At 31.6% G+C, this 17,880-nt stretch overlaps 3 protein-coding genes and 1 non-coding gene across 9 annotated transcripts; all 4 read right to left on the reverse strand.

Moving 5' to 3' along the window:
* Window positions 1-3,837: 3,837 nt before the first annotated feature.
* On the reverse strand, window positions 3,838-7,257 carry LOC111318582 (transcription factor bHLH68-like). 4 transcript variants are annotated; one of them, XM_089755061.1, is made up of 9 exons: window positions 7,159-7,257; window positions 6,768-6,960; window positions 6,222-6,555; window positions 5,974-6,048; window positions 5,655-5,720; window positions 5,296-5,361; window positions 5,041-5,097; window positions 4,846-4,890; window positions 3,838-4,324 (listed from the first exon to the last, which is right to left on the reverse strand). In XM_089755061.1, exons 2-9 carry the CDS (start codon window positions 6,926-6,928, stop codon window positions 4,193-4,195), a joined length of 936 nt encoding a protein of 311 aa, XP_089611187.1. In that variant the 5' UTR covers window positions 6,929-6,960; window positions 7,159-7,257; the 3' UTR covers window positions 3,838-4,192. The 4 variants fall into 4 exon arrangements, with proteins under 4 accessions (XP_089611187.1, XP_022777181.2, XP_022777184.2 ...); XM_022921446.2 differs by having other exon boundaries at window positions 5,974-6,051; window positions 7,080-7,204; XM_022921449.2 differs by lacking the exon at window positions 7,159-7,257 and having other exon boundaries at window positions 6,768-7,113.
* A 3,282-nt stretch (window positions 7,258-10,539) lies between these two features.
* LOC111274546 (peroxisome biogenesis protein 2-like) lies at window positions 10,540-14,771 on the reverse strand. Of its 3 annotated transcripts, none has more exons than XM_022859268.2 (8): window positions 14,480-14,771; window positions 13,865-13,981; window positions 13,618-13,771; window positions 12,835-12,971; window positions 12,646-12,746; window positions 12,198-12,315; window positions 11,242-11,408; window positions 10,540-10,919 (listed from the first exon to the last, which is right to left on the reverse strand). In XM_022859268.2, exons 1-8 carry the CDS (start codon window positions 14,594-14,596, stop codon window positions 10,790-10,792), a joined length of 1,041 nt encoding a protein of 346 aa, XP_022715003.1. In that variant the 5' UTR covers window positions 14,597-14,771; the 3' UTR covers window positions 10,540-10,789. The 3 variants fall into 3 exon arrangements, with proteins under 3 accessions (XP_022715003.1, XP_022715004.1, XP_089611186.1); XM_022859269.2 differs by having other exon boundaries at window positions 14,185-14,771; XM_089755060.1 differs by lacking the exon at window positions 14,480-14,771 and having other exon boundaries at window positions 13,618-13,767; window positions 13,865-14,002.
* A 721-nt stretch (window positions 14,772-15,492) lies between these two features.
* On the reverse strand, window positions 15,493-16,384 carry EMB3123 (PPR containing protein). The gene has a single exon (XM_022859270.2). It carries the CDS (start codon window positions 16,297-16,299, stop codon window positions 15,613-15,615), a length of 687 nt encoding a protein of 228 aa, XP_022715005.2. The 5' UTR covers window positions 16,300-16,384; the 3' UTR covers window positions 15,493-15,612.
* A 2-nt stretch (window positions 16,385-16,386) lies between these two features.
* Window positions 16,387-16,468, reverse strand: TRNAS-CGA (transfer RNA serine (anticodon CGA)). Its single transcript has one exon. It is a non-coding gene; the product is annotated as a tRNA-Ser (tRNA).
* Between the last annotated feature and the right edge of the window lie 1,412 nt (window positions 16,469-17,880).

Below are 17,880 nucleotides of genomic sequence, written 5' to 3' on the forward strand. Positions count from 1 at the left end.
GTCCAACAAAATAATAATACTATTAGCTTCAACCTTAATCACATTTATTAATTAAAATAGTACGACATGTTAAGAAAGAAAAATGTGAATTCATAGAATGAGAGATTTCACTGCATTGTGAATAGCGTTTTGATAAACTATTAAAGAATTCAATTATAAAATGACACTTAAGTGCTAATATATTTCACATTCTCTTTTATATTATTTTTTAAGTTTCACTTGCAAACTTATAATCATATTCACAAAGGTCTTTTGAAACTTTTGAAATTGATTTTGCGTCACAAAATTATTTAGTGGGATTCACGTATGATTTAGTTGGTGGTGAAGTGCAAATGTACACATAAGATAAAAAAAATAAAAAAAAATTAAATAGACTAACATCTCAATTTTATTTCATAAAAAAATCAAAAACTCAAATTTAGCTAATACTCTCTCATATTAATGTCATAAATGGTGCACTTTTAAAAAAATATATATATCATGAATGAATTTTAAATTATAATAAAATATTTAATATAGTATTTGAATTTTAAAACTTTTAATATGTTACTAGAATTATAAATATATTAATTAATGTGATATTTATCTCTAATGTGATTAATTTTAAATGATAAAATGTGATGAACAAATAATTTTTTAAATACTATATTAATTAAAAAATTTATATTTCTAATATCACATTAAAAATATTTAAATTTAAATATTATATTAAATAATTCACTATAATTAAAAAATTATTTATGAAATTAATTTTTTTATATATAAAAGACGACGTAACATAAAAATAGAAGTAGTGATTAAAGATATTAGGATATGAAATCTCAAATTCATTAAATAACATCTCTAAAAAATAATTTTATAAATCAATTAAATTAAGTATTGAATTCAAACTACACACTTATTTCGCATAAAAAAGAAATGAATTAAAAAAGAAAATTTTCCCATTCATAAATAAATAATCATAAATAAAAGTAAAAAAATTTGCATCCGAGTACCATAAAAATTTTCAATAAAAACAATTAACTGATATGAATTATCAATGTTTTTCATGATGATACAGATTTTTTTTTCTGTATCTTTCGGGCAATCGTATTGGTCGTATAGCTATTATCTCAAAATTATAGTAGCCCATAATAATTTATCCAATGGTTTGAGTTAATTATTAATTACATCTTAAATAAAAGTGTTTTTTTAAGGAGTTTTAGAGTTTTTGTATTGATTAATAAAGACAACAAAAAAATAAAAATAAAAGATAGGCTCAAAAGATCAACAAATGCTTTTATACTACATCATATTATTATTCGAATCGTGATAATCGTGTGTGGTTCGTTAATAAAATTGAAAATTGTTTTTTATAAATAAAATTTTAGATATTTTATTTCAATAGTTAAAATTATTTTCTAACGATAGCAACATTTAGTGGTGGTGACGCAAGAAATAACGTCAGGATTACGAGGGCAGCACCAGTGGGAGAGGAGAGGCGGGGCCCACGGTCACACTTGATTGAGTTTAATATAAAAAAGTGGTCTAGAAAGACCCGAAAGCCATGGGGTCCATGTTGGCGTATTTGGGTCAGCTTCACCACATGAGTGGTCTGGCACTGCCATTGCCACACCAAGCCGTGACCACGTCCATGAGCCATTCCATTGCCTTTGCCATTGCCACAACTTGTTCATATTTCAATCTTTCCAGTTAGATATGGCTAAGAAACCAATATGAATTGCTATAATGAGTACTCATGCAAAGTTCCCCTTCCAACCCAAATAAAAAAAATATATACAAAATTTCAAACTTTTTGTTTACTTTTTTCTTACACAAAAATAATTCATTCATGTTATCTAAATATAATTCAAACCATATACATAATGCGCTCCTCCTTTAATTATATAATTAATCAATCATTTGAAGATAAATTAATTTTTTCATACATTTAGATTTCGTTTAGTTGATACTCTTATTTTTTCCTTTTTTTTTATCTTTTATTTTCAATTTATTATTTTATTTAACAATAAAAATATCAACTAAATGGAGCCTTAATAATTTACATTATAATGTAGATACTTACTATGTATTTCTTTATATGATTCATTCACTTTTTTCAGTGTTTTTTTTTTTTTTTAAACTATACGAGATTGGAGATTTGAATCCAATTCTTCAATCAGGAAGGATTCATCCACTAATAATTGAGTTTAATGTTCAAATGTTTTTTAAAATATCAACTACTAGGGTTATATTTAAGGTATATATAATAATGATAATGATAATACAGTCATCGAACTAAAGATGCCTTAAACCGAGAACATTATGAAAAGGGAGAATAGAAAAAGAAAAAAAAAAAAAGAAAGAAGCTATAACATGAATGGTACACATGGATTGTACTCTCATTGTCAAATGCCTCATTATTGTCAGTTGTAAAGTTATTTAAAGTTTGTGAAAGGGGCCACACCAATGTCCAATGTTGAAGGGATATTTACTTTGGTTTTCATTTTCATCACCATCATTTCATTCTCAGCATTACTTTCCCATTCAATTTTGATTCATATTTGAAAATACACACTTTCTTTAACTGCTTTGATTTTGGATAGACATATATATGTTACAAAAGAAGAAAAAATGATTATCCTCAACTATTATATGGGAAATGATATATATATACACTCTTTATGGAGTGTTTTTTTTTTAAAGGAGTGTTCCCCTTCTTATATAGACTGGTTAATATTAAACCAAAACATAAATAAATAATTCAATTGATTAAATTTTGTTATATGATTGCATGCATTGTTTTTTCTTAAATTTGCATGCAATTAAAGAAAAATTATTTATATACCAAAGATATAGATCTTGGTGTATATCACATTAATTTGAGTATGCAAAGGGCAGTATATATGCATCAAATTAAAAAAAATAATGAAGATGTCGTAGGCTAGTGTTAACAAAATTGTTATAAGTAAAGATTTACATGCATGTATGCCATCCGAAATTTGATAACTTACATATATAACAGCATGTGAATGAACAGAATGAAGTGGTAAGAAAAATTATGCATATTAGACACGTAGAGATTTTAAATCTTTTTTTTTTTTTTTTGTTAACGAGAAATTTGAAGGAAGGGGACGTGTGAGGGCTTTTATTTTGTTATTAAAACAATATGAAACCTAATTTATTATATTAGAATAAAAAAATTTTAATCCTTAATTTTCTCTTATTTTCCCTCTAACTTGAATTTGAAGCTGAAACTTGTTGCCCTACCAACAAATTAAGGGTTGATTACCAACGGGTCAAATCAGCTTTTCTGATACACCAATATTTACAAGTGTTTCCAACACCACTAAACGATAATACACCAATATATATATAGACACACACACACACACTTGGTGTTTTGAACAAAATTAAGACAATGCAAGTAGTTGAAACACCATAAGCTATAATTATTTGGACCCTTTTTGTTTCTTTTAGCTTCTGTTTCTTCCTTGATGCACAATACACTATTAAAATCAAATACTTGTATATGATTTTTGGTGAACAGAGAAGCAATTTTTTTTTTCTTGTATGCCTTATTATGAAAATTATGAAATTTAACTCTTTTCCACGCATGTGCAAAATATAGTATACGATGAACGTGTTTAATTTTGGGTTATGTATATAATACATTTTCATTAGCCTTATCTCTCTAAAGGGTATTGTTTATTCTTTTTCAAGATAGTTGAAAGATCCTTTTTAAGCTTGCAAAAATCGATCCTTCAAAAAACAATAACAATGAAAAAGGTTTCAAAGAAAAGCAAAGGGGAGAAGCTATGAGTACATTTGAGAGAGTGAGGATTCTTTCTTCAACAATGAAAGAAGACAAAGAAATGGTGCTTTACCAACAAGTTTTTTTTTTTTTTTTTTGAGACGAACAAAAATAGAAGTGAACTTCTTATATAATGAAGCTCTATATGTCATAGCTCAAAAGAAAACTAAATTAAAATATCCTACATTAATGAAAAAGAAAGGTACAATTAAGAACAATTAATATAGCCATTTTGATATGGTGGAGCTAGAAAAAATAATGCAATAGCATCATGAGCAATCAGCCTTAATATTTTCAGCAGAGTGACTGCTCATGATGTTATCTCATTCCATTCCATCCCATTGAAAGCTTTAGCCTAGCAGAGCTTATGATGCTGCAATCAAACCCTTAATTGCGTCCTTAAAACCCACCGCCGCCAAAAGCCGGAGCCCAGTAATCGGCACCATTGTCACTTCCAACTTGTTGGGTGCAAGATACAGGAACCAAGCAAAGCCCTCTACTCCTTAAGTCCTTTGGCTCATCTTGGTTATCCTGTTATTATAAAAAATATAAATTAAGGAAAAAGGAAAAGAAAAACAGTATTAAGGCAATGATTTTCACATCTCATTTGTATGTATAGATCTATGTGAATGGATAACATTGGTGGTCTTTAAAAGGGAACTCTTCATTTTTTTTCAAAATAAAGTTATAATAATAGCAATAATCATGATGAGGAGGATAATGATGATGATGATAAATAATTACTGTATAAATGGACAATTAGTCAAATGAGTGAGAAAGAGAGAGGTGTGTGTCATAATTTCTATCTTCAACCCTTTTTCCATTTTTCTTTTTAAATTACATATACTAATCTTTTGCATTTCCAACTTATGCTTTTGATCAACTTTTGTTCACATAAAAGTGTTTTAAAGCTGAGAACCTTGTTCTTTCAATGCTTTCCTTTATGAATAAAATAGGAACTAAAAACAGATGCTTTCCCATCCAATCTACAAACCCAGCTCCCCCCCCCCCCTACTTTGCTTTTGAGAGTTGATTGATCCAATAAAGTATACCTGCCCTTGCTCTTCAGGAAATGCACAATTCCTTTCTCCATGAACCTAAACAAATTTAATCAAAATAACCCATCAATTAATTCTATCATAATATTTGCAATTAACCACATATAATTATACTGCTCCATGTACCATATATATTCAATATTGATGTTGCATTGGGAAATGAGTATATGGATACGTATGGGTACTTACAGATTGTTGGTTTCTCATGTTTGAGGATGCAGTACCCAAGTAAGGGGAGCTAAGAGCCTGCGTTTAAAGTGGGGAAAAAAGAATAAATTTTTTATTTTTTTTATGACTTCCATAACTAAAGATGATATTGTTTAAAGAGAAAAAGTATATGTGAATTATTGAAACTTTAAACTACATGCTTGCTTGCTTCTCACTGATTTCTGAGCTGCTAGCATGCAGCAGAGAGTATAAAAATGGGTGTGGAAGAAACATCACCTCAATTTGACCCTGAAGGAATCTGATATACCCGATAGCTTCTAACAAGACAGAAGCAGTGTCAGTCTGCAAAAGAGCACACAAACACAGCACAAACCCCCAAGTCATCTTTCAGATCTTCTTTAATGTTAAAAGAGAAAATGCCAGAATGAAAAAAGATAAAGAAAAAAAGAATAAGAGGGAAAGCCTTCAACACCTTGATCACTGCACTGCACACAGTACGTATAAAATACATAATTAAATAATCTCTTTATGGGTTTTATCATAAAATAAAACTGCTTCTGTAATCTGTACTACTATTCCTTGTGTTCAGTTTTTGTGGGTAGGTGATGAAGAAGTTGAGAGAATTTTTTGTTTACCTTTCCAAAAGGGGAAACTAACTGGTGAAGTGCTGTTATTCTATCTCCTAGCTTCTCTTTTCTCACCTGGATTTGGCATAAACACATAATGCAGAAAAATTAGCACACCAATTAATAATTATTTTTAAAAATTTCTTTAGCTTTTTTTTTTTTTTTTTGCCATTTGTTTTGATAAAACGGTTAGCTAATAATAGTTGAAAAGAATAAGACATTGTTGAAAATAGACAATCAAGAACGACACACTAATATTCTACACAGACACAAATGCACAAGCACACAGAATTAAAGAGAAAGAGAAAGAAAGATTCTGCAGTGTTACTTTTAGAGGTGGCTGGCTTGAAGACGGCTGAACCCTAGCCTTCTTGCACACCCCACCTGTGGCTGTGCTATTACACTGCTAAAAAACACAAGAAGAAAAGTGAGAAAACCCAGAGAAAATGAAAGAAAACAACCTGTGTCTGTACTGTACATTTAGACAGATAGATTGACCCAAATAAATGCGAGGCAAAAAAAAAAAGATAAGGGTGTGGGGATGGGGGAAGGGTTGTCAGTTTTTCTCTTTCTTACCTCAGAAGAATGATCTACTGGTTGAGTGTTAGACCCATGATCTGTCGCTTTGTTAAAAGAGAAGTCTAACATATTACTACTTAAACTAGTAATACAAGACCTAGGAGAAGAAATTGGCATGATTTGAGACCAAGCAGCAGAAGCAGGCCTAGATGCTTGAAATTCATCATCACCATGACCGTACAAGTTGCTATTTTGAGTAACCTCTTGCTTTACGTCAACAACTGGAACCCTCGCAGATGGGTTTAGGATTTGGTTTTCCCAATTTTCCAACTTTTTAGGCTGAAAATGATGACTTGGACCAAACCTTTCTTCTTCGCCAGATAATCCACCCCTAACCACCAAATAATAAGATCCCCATAACCATAATTATTAGTGTATTGCATTAGAATTTATTTACAAGAAAAGCCATCTTAAGATAACCAAAAGAAACAATAATAAAGACCCAAGAAGTAAGATTTATTGATCACGATGAAGCCCAAGAAAGCAGGTTAAAGAGAGCAGAAACTTGCATGAACAAGTAGAGACGAAGTCGAGAAAGCTCACAAAAGTAGTTGGCTCCATGACTGAGGAAGCTCTTGGTTATCAGGCAAAGAATTAGGGGGAAGAGTAGAAGATCCAAGAGCATATGGAGGAGGGAAGAGAGATGGGGATGGAGAAGGTGGATGCAAATGCATGCTCCACCAGCTAGGGTTTCCTGCCATCATTTGTTGCTTGCTGTGATGAATGAGCTTGGTAGCTGCAAAAAACAAACTTAGTTCAGTTTCATATGCCTCTTTATCCTTGAAAAAAAAGAAGTTCCCCACACAACACACAAGAAAGAAAAAAAAAAATCTTTCTCTTCCTAGCTTTCCTTTCCTTTTTCCCTTTCACTTTCCTTGTTTATGCACCCAACCAAACAGGCCTTTGCTAAAAGCTTTAGTAAGAGTCCCCCCACCTATCCTGTTTGCTTTCTCAGATGAGAGTGAATAAACTTTGAGTCTATGGCATTGAAAGAATTTTCATACCAAGGGTGGGGTTGAGGCACTTTCCATTTGTTTCCTCCCTTTCCATTTTTCTCTCATTTATTTAGTATTTTCTTTTTTATTCTTTGCTTTTGCTTTATTATAAAGTGGGGACAGAAAAGCTGGTGGGCTGTGTTTTCAGTCCTTAAACTATTGGCCTCTAGGACCTTACTTCCTTGATTTGGGGTACTACTTGGGATTGTTTTAATTTTGGGGTCATTAGGGTTAGGGCATATGGTTTTCATAATTTGATATTATCATGCTTTCTCTATTCTTGTGCATTTATTAATTCAACTCACTATACAAAATTAAACACTTCAATATTCATACCAAACATAATACCAAAATACAATTTTGGAGAAAATTATTTTTGGACCGTCAAACCAGTAATTGCATTGTGTTTCTCTTATTTTATTTAGGGCGGCTTGGTTGCACTTTATACATATGCTTCCAAATGAAGGTGGGGGGATAATTCATAGATCATTCTAGCTATCTGTGGTATTTGTTAAGTATCAATTAAACAACACATTTTCAACATTTAAGCTTTCTCATTTTTTCTAAGGATTACTATCTAATATATTAAACTTTCACAAATGACAATATTTTATAAAGTCGTTTTGTAGAATAAAAAAACTTCATCGTCCAATAATAATAATAATAATATTTTAAATATACTATAAATTAGATTTCAACAATATTGCTTATGTGAAGGAAGGGATCAAAATGATTAAAATTTGTTGAAATCTTAATAGTTTTACCATATACTTGATTCATCTTTTTTATGATCATATACCAAAAAGGAAGCCTATCTTTTATGGGTGTATATATATATATATATATATATACACACCCTTAATTATTCTTAAAATAACTATTTTATCTTTAATTAATGATTTTTTATTAAATTAAATATTAACTAATTTATATATATATATAGCCTTTGAATTTTAGAAGAAAAAAGTTTGTTTTTTTTCCTATAATCACTTTTAATGAGAATATCAAATCAAAAGGGAAACAAAGGAATTCCTAATTTCAAATTGGAAGTGAGCCCTTTGAGGCATAGTAAAAGCAGAAACAGAAGAGCAATCGATTTGATTGTTTGATAAATGTTTTAGACCGTAAACATCTTTTATAGAGAGAGGAAAGGAAGGCATTTTGGCTTCAGTTGATTTTAGATGGATACAGTAGCTAGTGAAAGGGGGAAAACAATGTATAGGCAAACTGACAATCTTTTGACTAAAGACAACATTTGCAATGCTTTAAACTGTACGTGACAGATATTTCAGGACTGATCCAATATCTAGGTGGCCCGCCAATTCAAACCTAATTATTCATAACAAATAGGCTTAACCCTAGCAAACCTAAACCGTGAGGCACCAGGCATGCATGCTGTAGCTGGCAAAAGAAACATTTTTTTTTTTTTTTTACAAAAAGAACCACAGTAAATTTGAAAAGAGGTTATAAATATTAAAATTTTAGTTTGTTAAATTTATTAAATATTATTTTTTAAAAATAATTATATAAATAATTAAATTAAAATCTAAATTCAACTGTATTTTTTTGCTTTTATGGTCTAAATGCTGCTCCTAAATTTCAAATCGTACAGTTAGTTAAAGAACAATATTGCAGTTAAACATGCAGACTGGCTGTAGGAGATAGATTCTAATCATATCTTCTTTTTTTTTATTTTGAAGAAAAAAAAAAGATTGCCTTTATCCATATATATATTTGAAAATCAAACGTGTGAACGTTGGCTTAAACAGTTACATGTCTTCATCTTTTAGGATGGATATGCATGATTTTATTTTACAGAATATTTAAGGTTTTACACCCAAATCTTACAAAAATTTGGAAATTTCTCCTTCGAAAAATATAGCAAAATATGTGTTATGATGACTTTGGTGAAAGGGATGCTTGCATTTGAGCATCATTTTGACTCGAGGGAAATCAAATAAGAACATATAATTTTGTATTTTGAAGTTTAAAAAGAAAACATATACAATAGTTGACTAGAAGTATATAGGTAGGTTATGAGTGATTAGAATTGGACAAAATTGCACATGAAATAAGGAATTAAAGGACAAAATTTGATTATGAACTTATGGTCCTTTTGGTGTGAAGCTAGGATGATTGTTTTTGTCTAGATTGAAAAACAGATTTGACCACCTACTTCTCTATATTACACCTCGTTACTTAGGCAAAATAATGCTATCTTGGGGCCTTTAATGTACAACTACGGCTCTGTTTGTCCAATTCATGGTAGCTTGTCTGAAAAACATGTTCAGCTGTTTCATTCCTGATAAATGCAACTAGTTTCTAAGTTATTCTCCTTAAATTCTATTTTTTTTTCTTTTTTAATTTTATTCAAGGCATTATCTTTAGATATTGTAAAAAGAAATAGTATTAGAAGGTTTTTCCTCCGTTGTGTGTTGTTCTGTTACTGATATTTTTAATGAAATGATGGAAATGTCAATTTCAGAACTGTGGTGGGCTTGAATTGTGATTAGAGTCAAAACTTGTTGAATCAAAGTATAATAGACACAAAAGAAAGGAAAGACAGCGAAAACCCAACCATCAGATGCATATAATAGAGCTCTGTCTTGCGTGGATACCAACAACTACTTTGTCCATTTGGATAAAAGAACCATGGATTTATGCTTTGGATAAAGATTAAACACATTGTGCACAAAAGCATTCCATTTTGTTAGCCAAATAAGTTACTTCAGTTGGGAGTTAAAACATATTTTTTTTGGAAGCATTCCGAGAGTAAATTTCTGAATGCTATAATAAGTGTGACATTAAAATCTTCCGCGAAGACACTTTGACCATATTACTAAAAATAAAATATTTCATTTGTTACAAAGTTAGTTGTAAAATTTTAAACCAAAAAGAAAAAATGTGGAACACATTGCTGCCGCAATCCGTGTAGTAGGAATTAAGCTAGTTGAATACGATTCCATGAAAGCATACGACCAAAGTGTTCCCTGACCTACACCATTGCCAATAAATCCGGGCCCTGTTATGCTTGTGACTTGTGAGCCTTTCCCTTTGGTTCAAGGGCAGCTGCCTCTACCTTGAGAGGTCCTGGGCCGGCTCTATCCTCTACGTACAGGGACCTACTTTTGTTCAGGATTTGAGTTATTAAAAGCATACATAATTACATATATTCCCATTTGTCCATTTTAGCGAAGGACAATGTTGCTTTTGTTTTCAAAGTTTACTTTCTCCTCTTACTCTTGCGTTTTCGTCTGTTCATCAATGAACGGGTTGAAGATAAAAAATAAGATGAGAATATATAAGTTGTGAGTCAGAAATTCCAGCTTCAAAGAAACAGTCACATTACTAGACAAAGATTTAAACAGGTTTCCAAAGAATCTCTCTTTCACGAGTTGAAAGAATAACCCTCGTTATTAACGTGACAGTTGACAAAGAATGATTAATTCCCCCATCCAATTGCATTAAAAACAAAAGGTTTCGTTCTCCCAAAACATTTGTATGCCACATCATGCATTTTTGTTATAGAGATTTCTTTTTCTTTTTTCCTTCTCCTATGAAAGTTACTGACTAATGACTATGAGTTTTATGCTCAACAACAGTGCCATGTCGCTGCATCGCCACTACAGGCTCATTGCATCTGGAACACTGAAATGAGGGAGTCGCAGCACATCGTGTTCTAAGGCAGTAGTAGCAATACCTGTGAATAGGAAATTGTAACCAATTATATGCAAGCAAGACTTGAAAATTATTCTTAAACACTGTTGAGCACTGGAGCTGTGCAAATGCATTTCATGGGAACAGCTGTTAAGGGTAGCATTCAATGAATTAAGAAGAAGATACATGGAGACAACATGTACGTGTCAGTCTTTTTGTCAGCCCAAATTCATTAAACATATTCAAGCCAATCATTCACAGTGTAGGGCAATATGGGCCTTGTCTCTTTTGAAAATTAGGCCCCATAAATTTCAGACAACATGTGAAAAGTGGGCACAAATTTAAGTGTTTTTAAGTTAACCTACCTGTGCTGACAAGGGAGAGCAAGATAAGCAAGTGTTGGACTTGCCCGGCAAATGGGACAAGTAGAGTCATCCTCTGTAGAACTTGAAGATTTGTCCTTTGAGAATGGGTGAAGAAAACTTTTAACAGTTGACGAGTTAAGAAGAGGGAGAAGCAGCAACAGCATCTCCTGCGTAATAGCAAAGGAAATATAAGTATTAAAAGACATTAATCTAAGAAAAAAATAAGGCTCCTGGTAGTATATATCAATCTGACCAGTGGCAAAGAGATGAGAAAACTTTTCAATGTTATAATGCTAACAACACGCCAACTCTGATTAGTTATGTTGACACAGAACAGATAAAAGGACCTGTCATATCAAGAGCCATTATTGTATGACTCAAAAGTAAACAATTGGGTTATTATCCCATTTTTTCTCTGTACATCGGGTTATTATCCTATATGTACAGGCAGTTGAGTTTAAAAACTCCATGAGCAAACTCTATGCTTTCTACATATCAATACCAAATTTGTTGACTTCAAAATTGAGTATTAACTTACTTATTCACAGTTAAATGGATACATGGTCGGTGTATAACCTTCCTTGTGAAGTTTTTGAACCTGACTTCCGGCATATAGATTGTAATCCTAAAAGATATTTCCTTCTTTTGTTTGTGAGACTATGTGAACTCAATATGTATGCTCATTTACTTGCAATAGAAACTCCCATCCCTACTTAGTCATTGATGGTGAGGTTTTCATGAATATATTACCAAACACGAAATTTTAACAGCTGACAAATACATTTTTTGTAAATTTCTCCACCATATGCACATCACTAGTTTCTTTTTGTCTAGTAGAGACTATCACACACACAACTACTAATGCTCATTCCCAAAGTAAGAGGACGAGAAAATCTTCAAATCAAGCATTCATATACACAAGAATCAAGATGCTGGCTTAAATAAGAAAAGCTTACCGAGAACTCATTCCACACCAATTGGCGATTCATGTACTCAAAACTAACAGCTCGATTCATATTAGGGCTTTCATAGACAAGTCTTGCTCTTAAAGCTCTTTCAATGAGGTTTCTATACCTGCATTAGAACAAAAGATGAAATTGGATCAACACTGCTGAAAGGTGATCATAGAATAACAAGGTTTTTCAAACCAGCTAAAATTCCCTAACCATCAAGCTTTCATGTTTGATAGAATAAAGTAATATGTATCAACCCAACTACCAGGCAAACAGATCAGTTTCATACAGTGAAGATGAGAAATGGAAAACTCAAGATGAAATATATCAAGTTAAATAGCATGCTTGTTATCAGTGCTTCCGTCCTTCTGTGTGTGTTTATTTTCCTAAAATATTAATGAGATTCAAATAAGCATGTCCTTCAATATGAGAAAAAAATTCTGAAACCCACCTTCCTGTGTAAAGAAATATAAGTAGGTTGCCAAATGATGCAGCCTTGTAAAGCCCTTCTATACGTTGCATCAAACCCCAAGCTCGCCGTGCCAATGGCCTCTGAAGAAGAAAAGGAAAATCAATATTGGTTAAAATAGTTGCCTGACTGTAACCTAGTGGAAGAAGAAAGGATATATAAAACCAGCACCTGCTCAGAATCACCCCATCTGCGAAAAGCAGAGAATGATTGTAAACGAGCCCAAATGTACTGACCACCAACTGTGGCAAGGCAATACCACATCTTCTGAGCAACAGTCAGCCCAGGCCCTTCCAAACCTGTTCTTACTGTAGAAAGATAAAAGCAGCACAAGTTAAGGCCATAGGTAAGGCTGCATGAGAGAAGGGAAGGGGTTAAGAAAAGACAATGTTAACCAAGGTAAAATGAATCATAGAATTATGATGAACACTCCTAAATATGGTTCAAAACAGACAATGTTAACCAAGGTAAAATGATCCATCTTCTAAAATGCACCAATCCAAAAAAGAATAGACCAAATTTTGATAAAATAACACTCATAATTGCAGCTATTAATAAAGTCAAGAACATAATAACAATAAACAAACCAACTAGTTATGGATGGCAACAAAAAAGTACCAGAGCATGATTTGGTTGGCAAACTAAGACATATCATTCATCAAATTCATTTAAAATAGAAGTAAAAGAAACAGATTCAAGACTAAACATCCTGTAAAGATATTCACGTTCTATACGCATTGAAATTCATACTAAGTTTAAATCAGTTATAAAATAATGTGGATCAGTAATAATCCTTATGCATGAGCAAGACACTCTTCTAACTCCAAAAACATAACATTAAAATTTTTGAAGACCTATATATCTTCATCTATATGATAAACATATGAGGAATTAAACCGTTGAAAGCCGGTTTTGAGGGTAGCACAGTAGCAATAGAAGTCCAGACCTTCTTACCTTTTCCTCTTGTTTCCATGGCACGTTCATCCCTGTATCTCAGATTCATAAGTCCATTTCCTGGAGTAGGCTTATCTACCCAAATTGAGAACCTCCAAATGAGAAACTCAAGGAAAGCATCAAGTTCTGGTTCATATTGAAATAACATTCCTGGCTAACCCCAAGAAAACAGAGAAACAAGATCAGACAATTGCACAAAGCAATTTCATTTCCTATACACTATGAATGCCTTCAAAAGCAAAAATACCTTCATCAAGGAGAAAACTTTAACCAACTGTTCCTTTAACATGGCTGACATCTCAATATCCAATCTAGCAGCATCAAACTGATTAACTCTAGCTATTGATATCGGTAGTGTGGAATGCTGCAGCAATTTACCCAAAATAGTTAACAAACTAAAATAAAAAAGTTAAATAACAGCAGGATTGGAACAACCAGGAAAAATCCCAACTTGCATTGTATATAATCTTAATCTATTCGCCACTAAACAGAAAGATGAAAACTTTTCCATAAAAGTTTTCCACATGTATACCTAGAGAACTAAAAGTTCATATCTTTTTTCATTACCATAATGAAGTCCCATTCAGCTTTAGCAAATTTATTCCTTGATAATTCATATTCCTTACATAAAAACAAAATAAAAAGTTACCCAGAAATTTTCCAGATACCATTTCCATAAAAACAAGTTCCCCGTGAATTCTAAAGGGCAATCAGGGAACCCTAAAACATAATGTTTTTGGCAAAGTCTTTTTAGGCAATTATCATAAATCGAACAGATGGAAGCAAAATCAATAAAGGGCAATCTCTTTTTCTGTTCAACTAAAATTAAATTTTGAAAAAAGAAAAGAGTAAAAGAGTTAGCCTGATGAGAAAGAGAAACAGAGTGCCAGTGCGGGAGTAGCTTTTGGTATGAAGTAACCCAGGCATATTCTTGTGGTGGTGCTGCCGCTGGGGATGGATTGCTTCTAAAACTAATCATTTGATGAGATTATAATATGGATTTTTTTTGGGCAAAATTGTTGGATGAGATTTGTTATTGTCAAATTCTTGAAGATGGGGTTTCTTATTTTTCTTATTATTTTTTTTCCCTTTTTCTGGGTCTGCTCTGTTTCAGGAAATGAAGCCAAAAGCCTCGAGACTTCGACTTAACGCGCAACTTGCAAGTTTCTCCTGTAAAGCTTTTATTAAAAGTTAAAACTAAATTGAGGGTGATGGCAGTTACTATATTTTGTGAGAAACAGGGGGTATTTTTGTCTTATTGAGAATATTTTTATATTGTTTTAATTTAAGATACAATTAACAATTTTATTTTAGATTCTCATTGATTTCTCACCTTATTATATGTCTCGTGTCTCATATTTAGAGGCATTTGACTTGAACAAAGGAAAAAAATTTTGAAGTCATTATTTATTAAATACGACGATGTATTATTAAAATTGATATTTGAAAAGATTTATGTATATAATATTTTTTTTAATAAAATAAATAAGATTACAAAAAATTTAAAAATAAATTAAAAATTAAATAAAAACTAAAAACATTAAAAAATTTACCACTTATAGCTTTTCAAAATTAGTTTGGTCTTTTTTTACCCATATTATTGTTAGTACTGTTGAACAAGAGGAATAGAAGATGATAAGGTAAAAAGTTCATGTAAAACTTTCACCAATGACACATTAAACGTCTCTTTACCAAAATTTATTCTTTTTTAGCAATTTTTTATATAAAAAAAATCAGTTTGAAAAAATTTTAAAAATATTATAATCATTAAAATTTAAAATTATTAAATATATTTTTAAAAATAATTATATGAATAAATTGAGTTAAATTTTAAATTTTTAATAATTTATTACAATTTCTAAAAAAAAATCAAAGTTAGAAAAATTACAATTTTTTATTGACCAAAAAAAAGTTAAAATACTAAAATGGAAGTAGCTAAGCTATTTCAAATACGAAAAAAAAAATTTACTTTTCATTAGAAACCCATTTTTCTCCCTAAATTCTCGATTTGTCCAAATTAACCCTTGATAATTCACGAAATTCCCTTTCAACCTCCGAAGCCAAACCCACTTCCCCAAACCTTCTCAATCCTTTACTCAAAACTTTAACCACATACTCCCCGACTCTTTTCCTGGACCCCACTGCATTTTCCTTCATGAACCCATAAATCCTGACCGTTGATTCTTTTCTCCCAGCTCGTACTACACCCTTGATCAACCTCACAAGGGCCTTCTCGTCATCACACTCTATCCCTTCCATCTCTCCAATCAACCCATCGATCTCGTCCACCAGACGGTTTCTGGCCAACGCGGTGACAACATCAGCGTACAAAGTCAAGTCGGGAGGCGGGTATTCTGATCGGACAGTGGAGAGTACGTGGAGGGCGAGGGCACATTGATCTTGCCGTAGGAGTTCGCGTAAGGCGGCGACAAGGTCGGATTTGATGAGGCGGGAGAGGGAAGGGAGTTGGGTATTTGCTGTTGTCGATGATGATGAAGAGTTTCGCTGGGCCCTTTTGAGGGATTGGATGGCTTGGATTGCTTCGATGCTTAAGATGCGACCTTTGACGAGAGGTCCACGGTTGTCACGTGGGCCGCAGCGTATGGGAATGAAGCTTCTTTGGGTGGGAATTGGGTAGAGAGAAGGGAGTGAAGTGGGACTGAAGCCAAGAGAGGAAGCCATGAAAATGGAGGGATTTTTTGCGAGAGCCAAAAAGGGTTAGATTGTGATTGTGGTAAGTGGAAAAAATAGGTAATAAAAATAAAAACCCGTCGACAGCAGGATTCGAACCTGCGCAGGCAGAGCCCAACAGATTTCGAGTCTGTCTCCTTAACCACTCGGACATATCGACCACTGTTGTTCTAATAATTCAAATATGATTATTTTCATATTTGATAAATGTTAATAAATTGTCGTGCCATTAATCATAAATTGAAATTCATACCCCAATAGTACCTAATAATCGATTTGAGTAATCGAAATTTTACTTGACACATATTCTGCTCAAGAAGTCATCACAAACTTTACTTTAACTTTATGTTAGTTTTTGATAATTTAAAATATAATATATTGATATAATATAAAAAATATGAATTAAATACGATTTAAATTTTTAATAATAATTATGAGTTTTAAAAATATATAAAATATAATTCATATTTTTATGTTAATATTAATTATAATATATAATTTTCAAATAAAATACGAAATAAATATATAAATTATTAATATTTTATATGATACAAATACATAAAATTTCTAAATCTACCTCAAATAATAATAAAAATAAGTCTTGCATTTGCAACCTTGAATCTTGGATCTTGCCTCTTTGTCTTTTCCCTTTCCCTTTTCCATTATTTTTAAATAAATAAATTATTATAATTATAAAATTTATATAATATAAATACCAAAAATTTATATAAAATATAATATAAATATACAAAAAATTAATATTTTATATGATACAAATATATAAAATTCTCGAATCTATCCCACATAATAATAAAAAAAAATCTTGCATTTGCAACCTAGAATCTTGGATCTTGCTTCAGTATCATTTCACTTCACTTTCTCATAATTTTTAAATAAATAAATTATTGTGTTATGTAATGAGTCACTTGAAGAAAGAGAAATAAAAAAAATGAGAGACTATACCATAATAGAGAAAGAGAGTTTGAAAGAATAGAGAGAAATTGTAAATTTCATTCGTACTCTTCAACTGCATGTACAAAGTGATTATATTCAATATATGTGTTGATATCATAATTCTAAAATCTATCCAATAAAAATTAAGCATATAATAATAAAAATCAACCAATTATTCTGTCAGTTTCATAACCGTCTTCAGCATATTCATTTCTATTGCTCCTTGTTGTGCCACTGTCTCCAATATTCCATCCTCTTGCCATAACCAACTTCTTTCTTCATTTTAGTATTTTCAGCCAACCCAACTCTTTTATCTATCTTAACCTTTTTAGCTAACTCGGCTCCACCTTGTGACCCTGATTCAACCATGTTAATATGATCACCATGCAATTTCATCACATATTATAACTATAAAATTTAATTAAGGTCTTTGCCATAACACTACCACCTCTCGCATGAGTGCTTCAAAAAATATTTTTTTTCATTTTTACCCTTTTGTAAATAAATTATTATTGTTTAAAATAATGGGCAGAAATGGTGGGCCTTGTCTTAACACCTGAAAACAGGATGGGCCTTCTAGACAGACTATTATAATAATTCTTCAATGGGAAATTTATA

This window comes from Durio zibethinus, chromosome 26, assembly GCF_047325235.1.
Source record: "Durio zibethinus cultivar Kanyao isolate XHJ-2024 chromosome 26, ASM4732523v1, whole genome shotgun sequence".
Lineage (NCBI taxonomy): Eukaryota > Viridiplantae > Streptophyta > Magnoliopsida > Malvales > Malvaceae > Durio > Durio zibethinus.

Bases quoted from the DNA above. Each gene is read 5' to 3' on its own strand.
- LOC111318582 (XM_022921446.2), bottom strand. From the start codon at position 6,928: ATGATGGCAGGAAACCCTAGCTGGTGGAGCATGCATTTGCATCCACCT. The intron at 5,098-5,295 runs GTGATGTTTCTT...CTTTAAACGCAG, and splicing joins TCCTTCAGGGTCAAATTGAG to GCTCTTAGCTCCCCTTACTT. The intron at 4,891-5,040 runs GTAAGTACCCAT...AAATTTGTTTAG, and splicing joins ACATGAGAAACCAACAATCT to GTTCATGGAGAAAGGAATTG.
- LOC111274546 (XM_022859268.2), bottom strand. From the start codon at position 14,596: ATGATTAGTTTTAGAAGCAATCCATCCCCAGCGGCAGCACCACCACAA. The intron at 12,316-12,645 runs GTGGGTTTCAGA...GTTCTAATGCAG, and splicing joins ATATTTCTTTACACAGGAAG to GTATAGAAACCTCATTGAAA. The intron at 11,409-12,197 runs GTAAGCTTTTCT...GCTATTACGCAG, and splicing joins TGGTGTGGAATGAGTTCTCG to GAGATGCTGTTGCTGCTTCT.
- EMB3123 (XM_022859270.2), bottom strand. From the start codon at position 16,299: ATGGCTTCCTCTCTTGGCTTCAGTCCCACTTCACTCCCTTCTCTCTAC.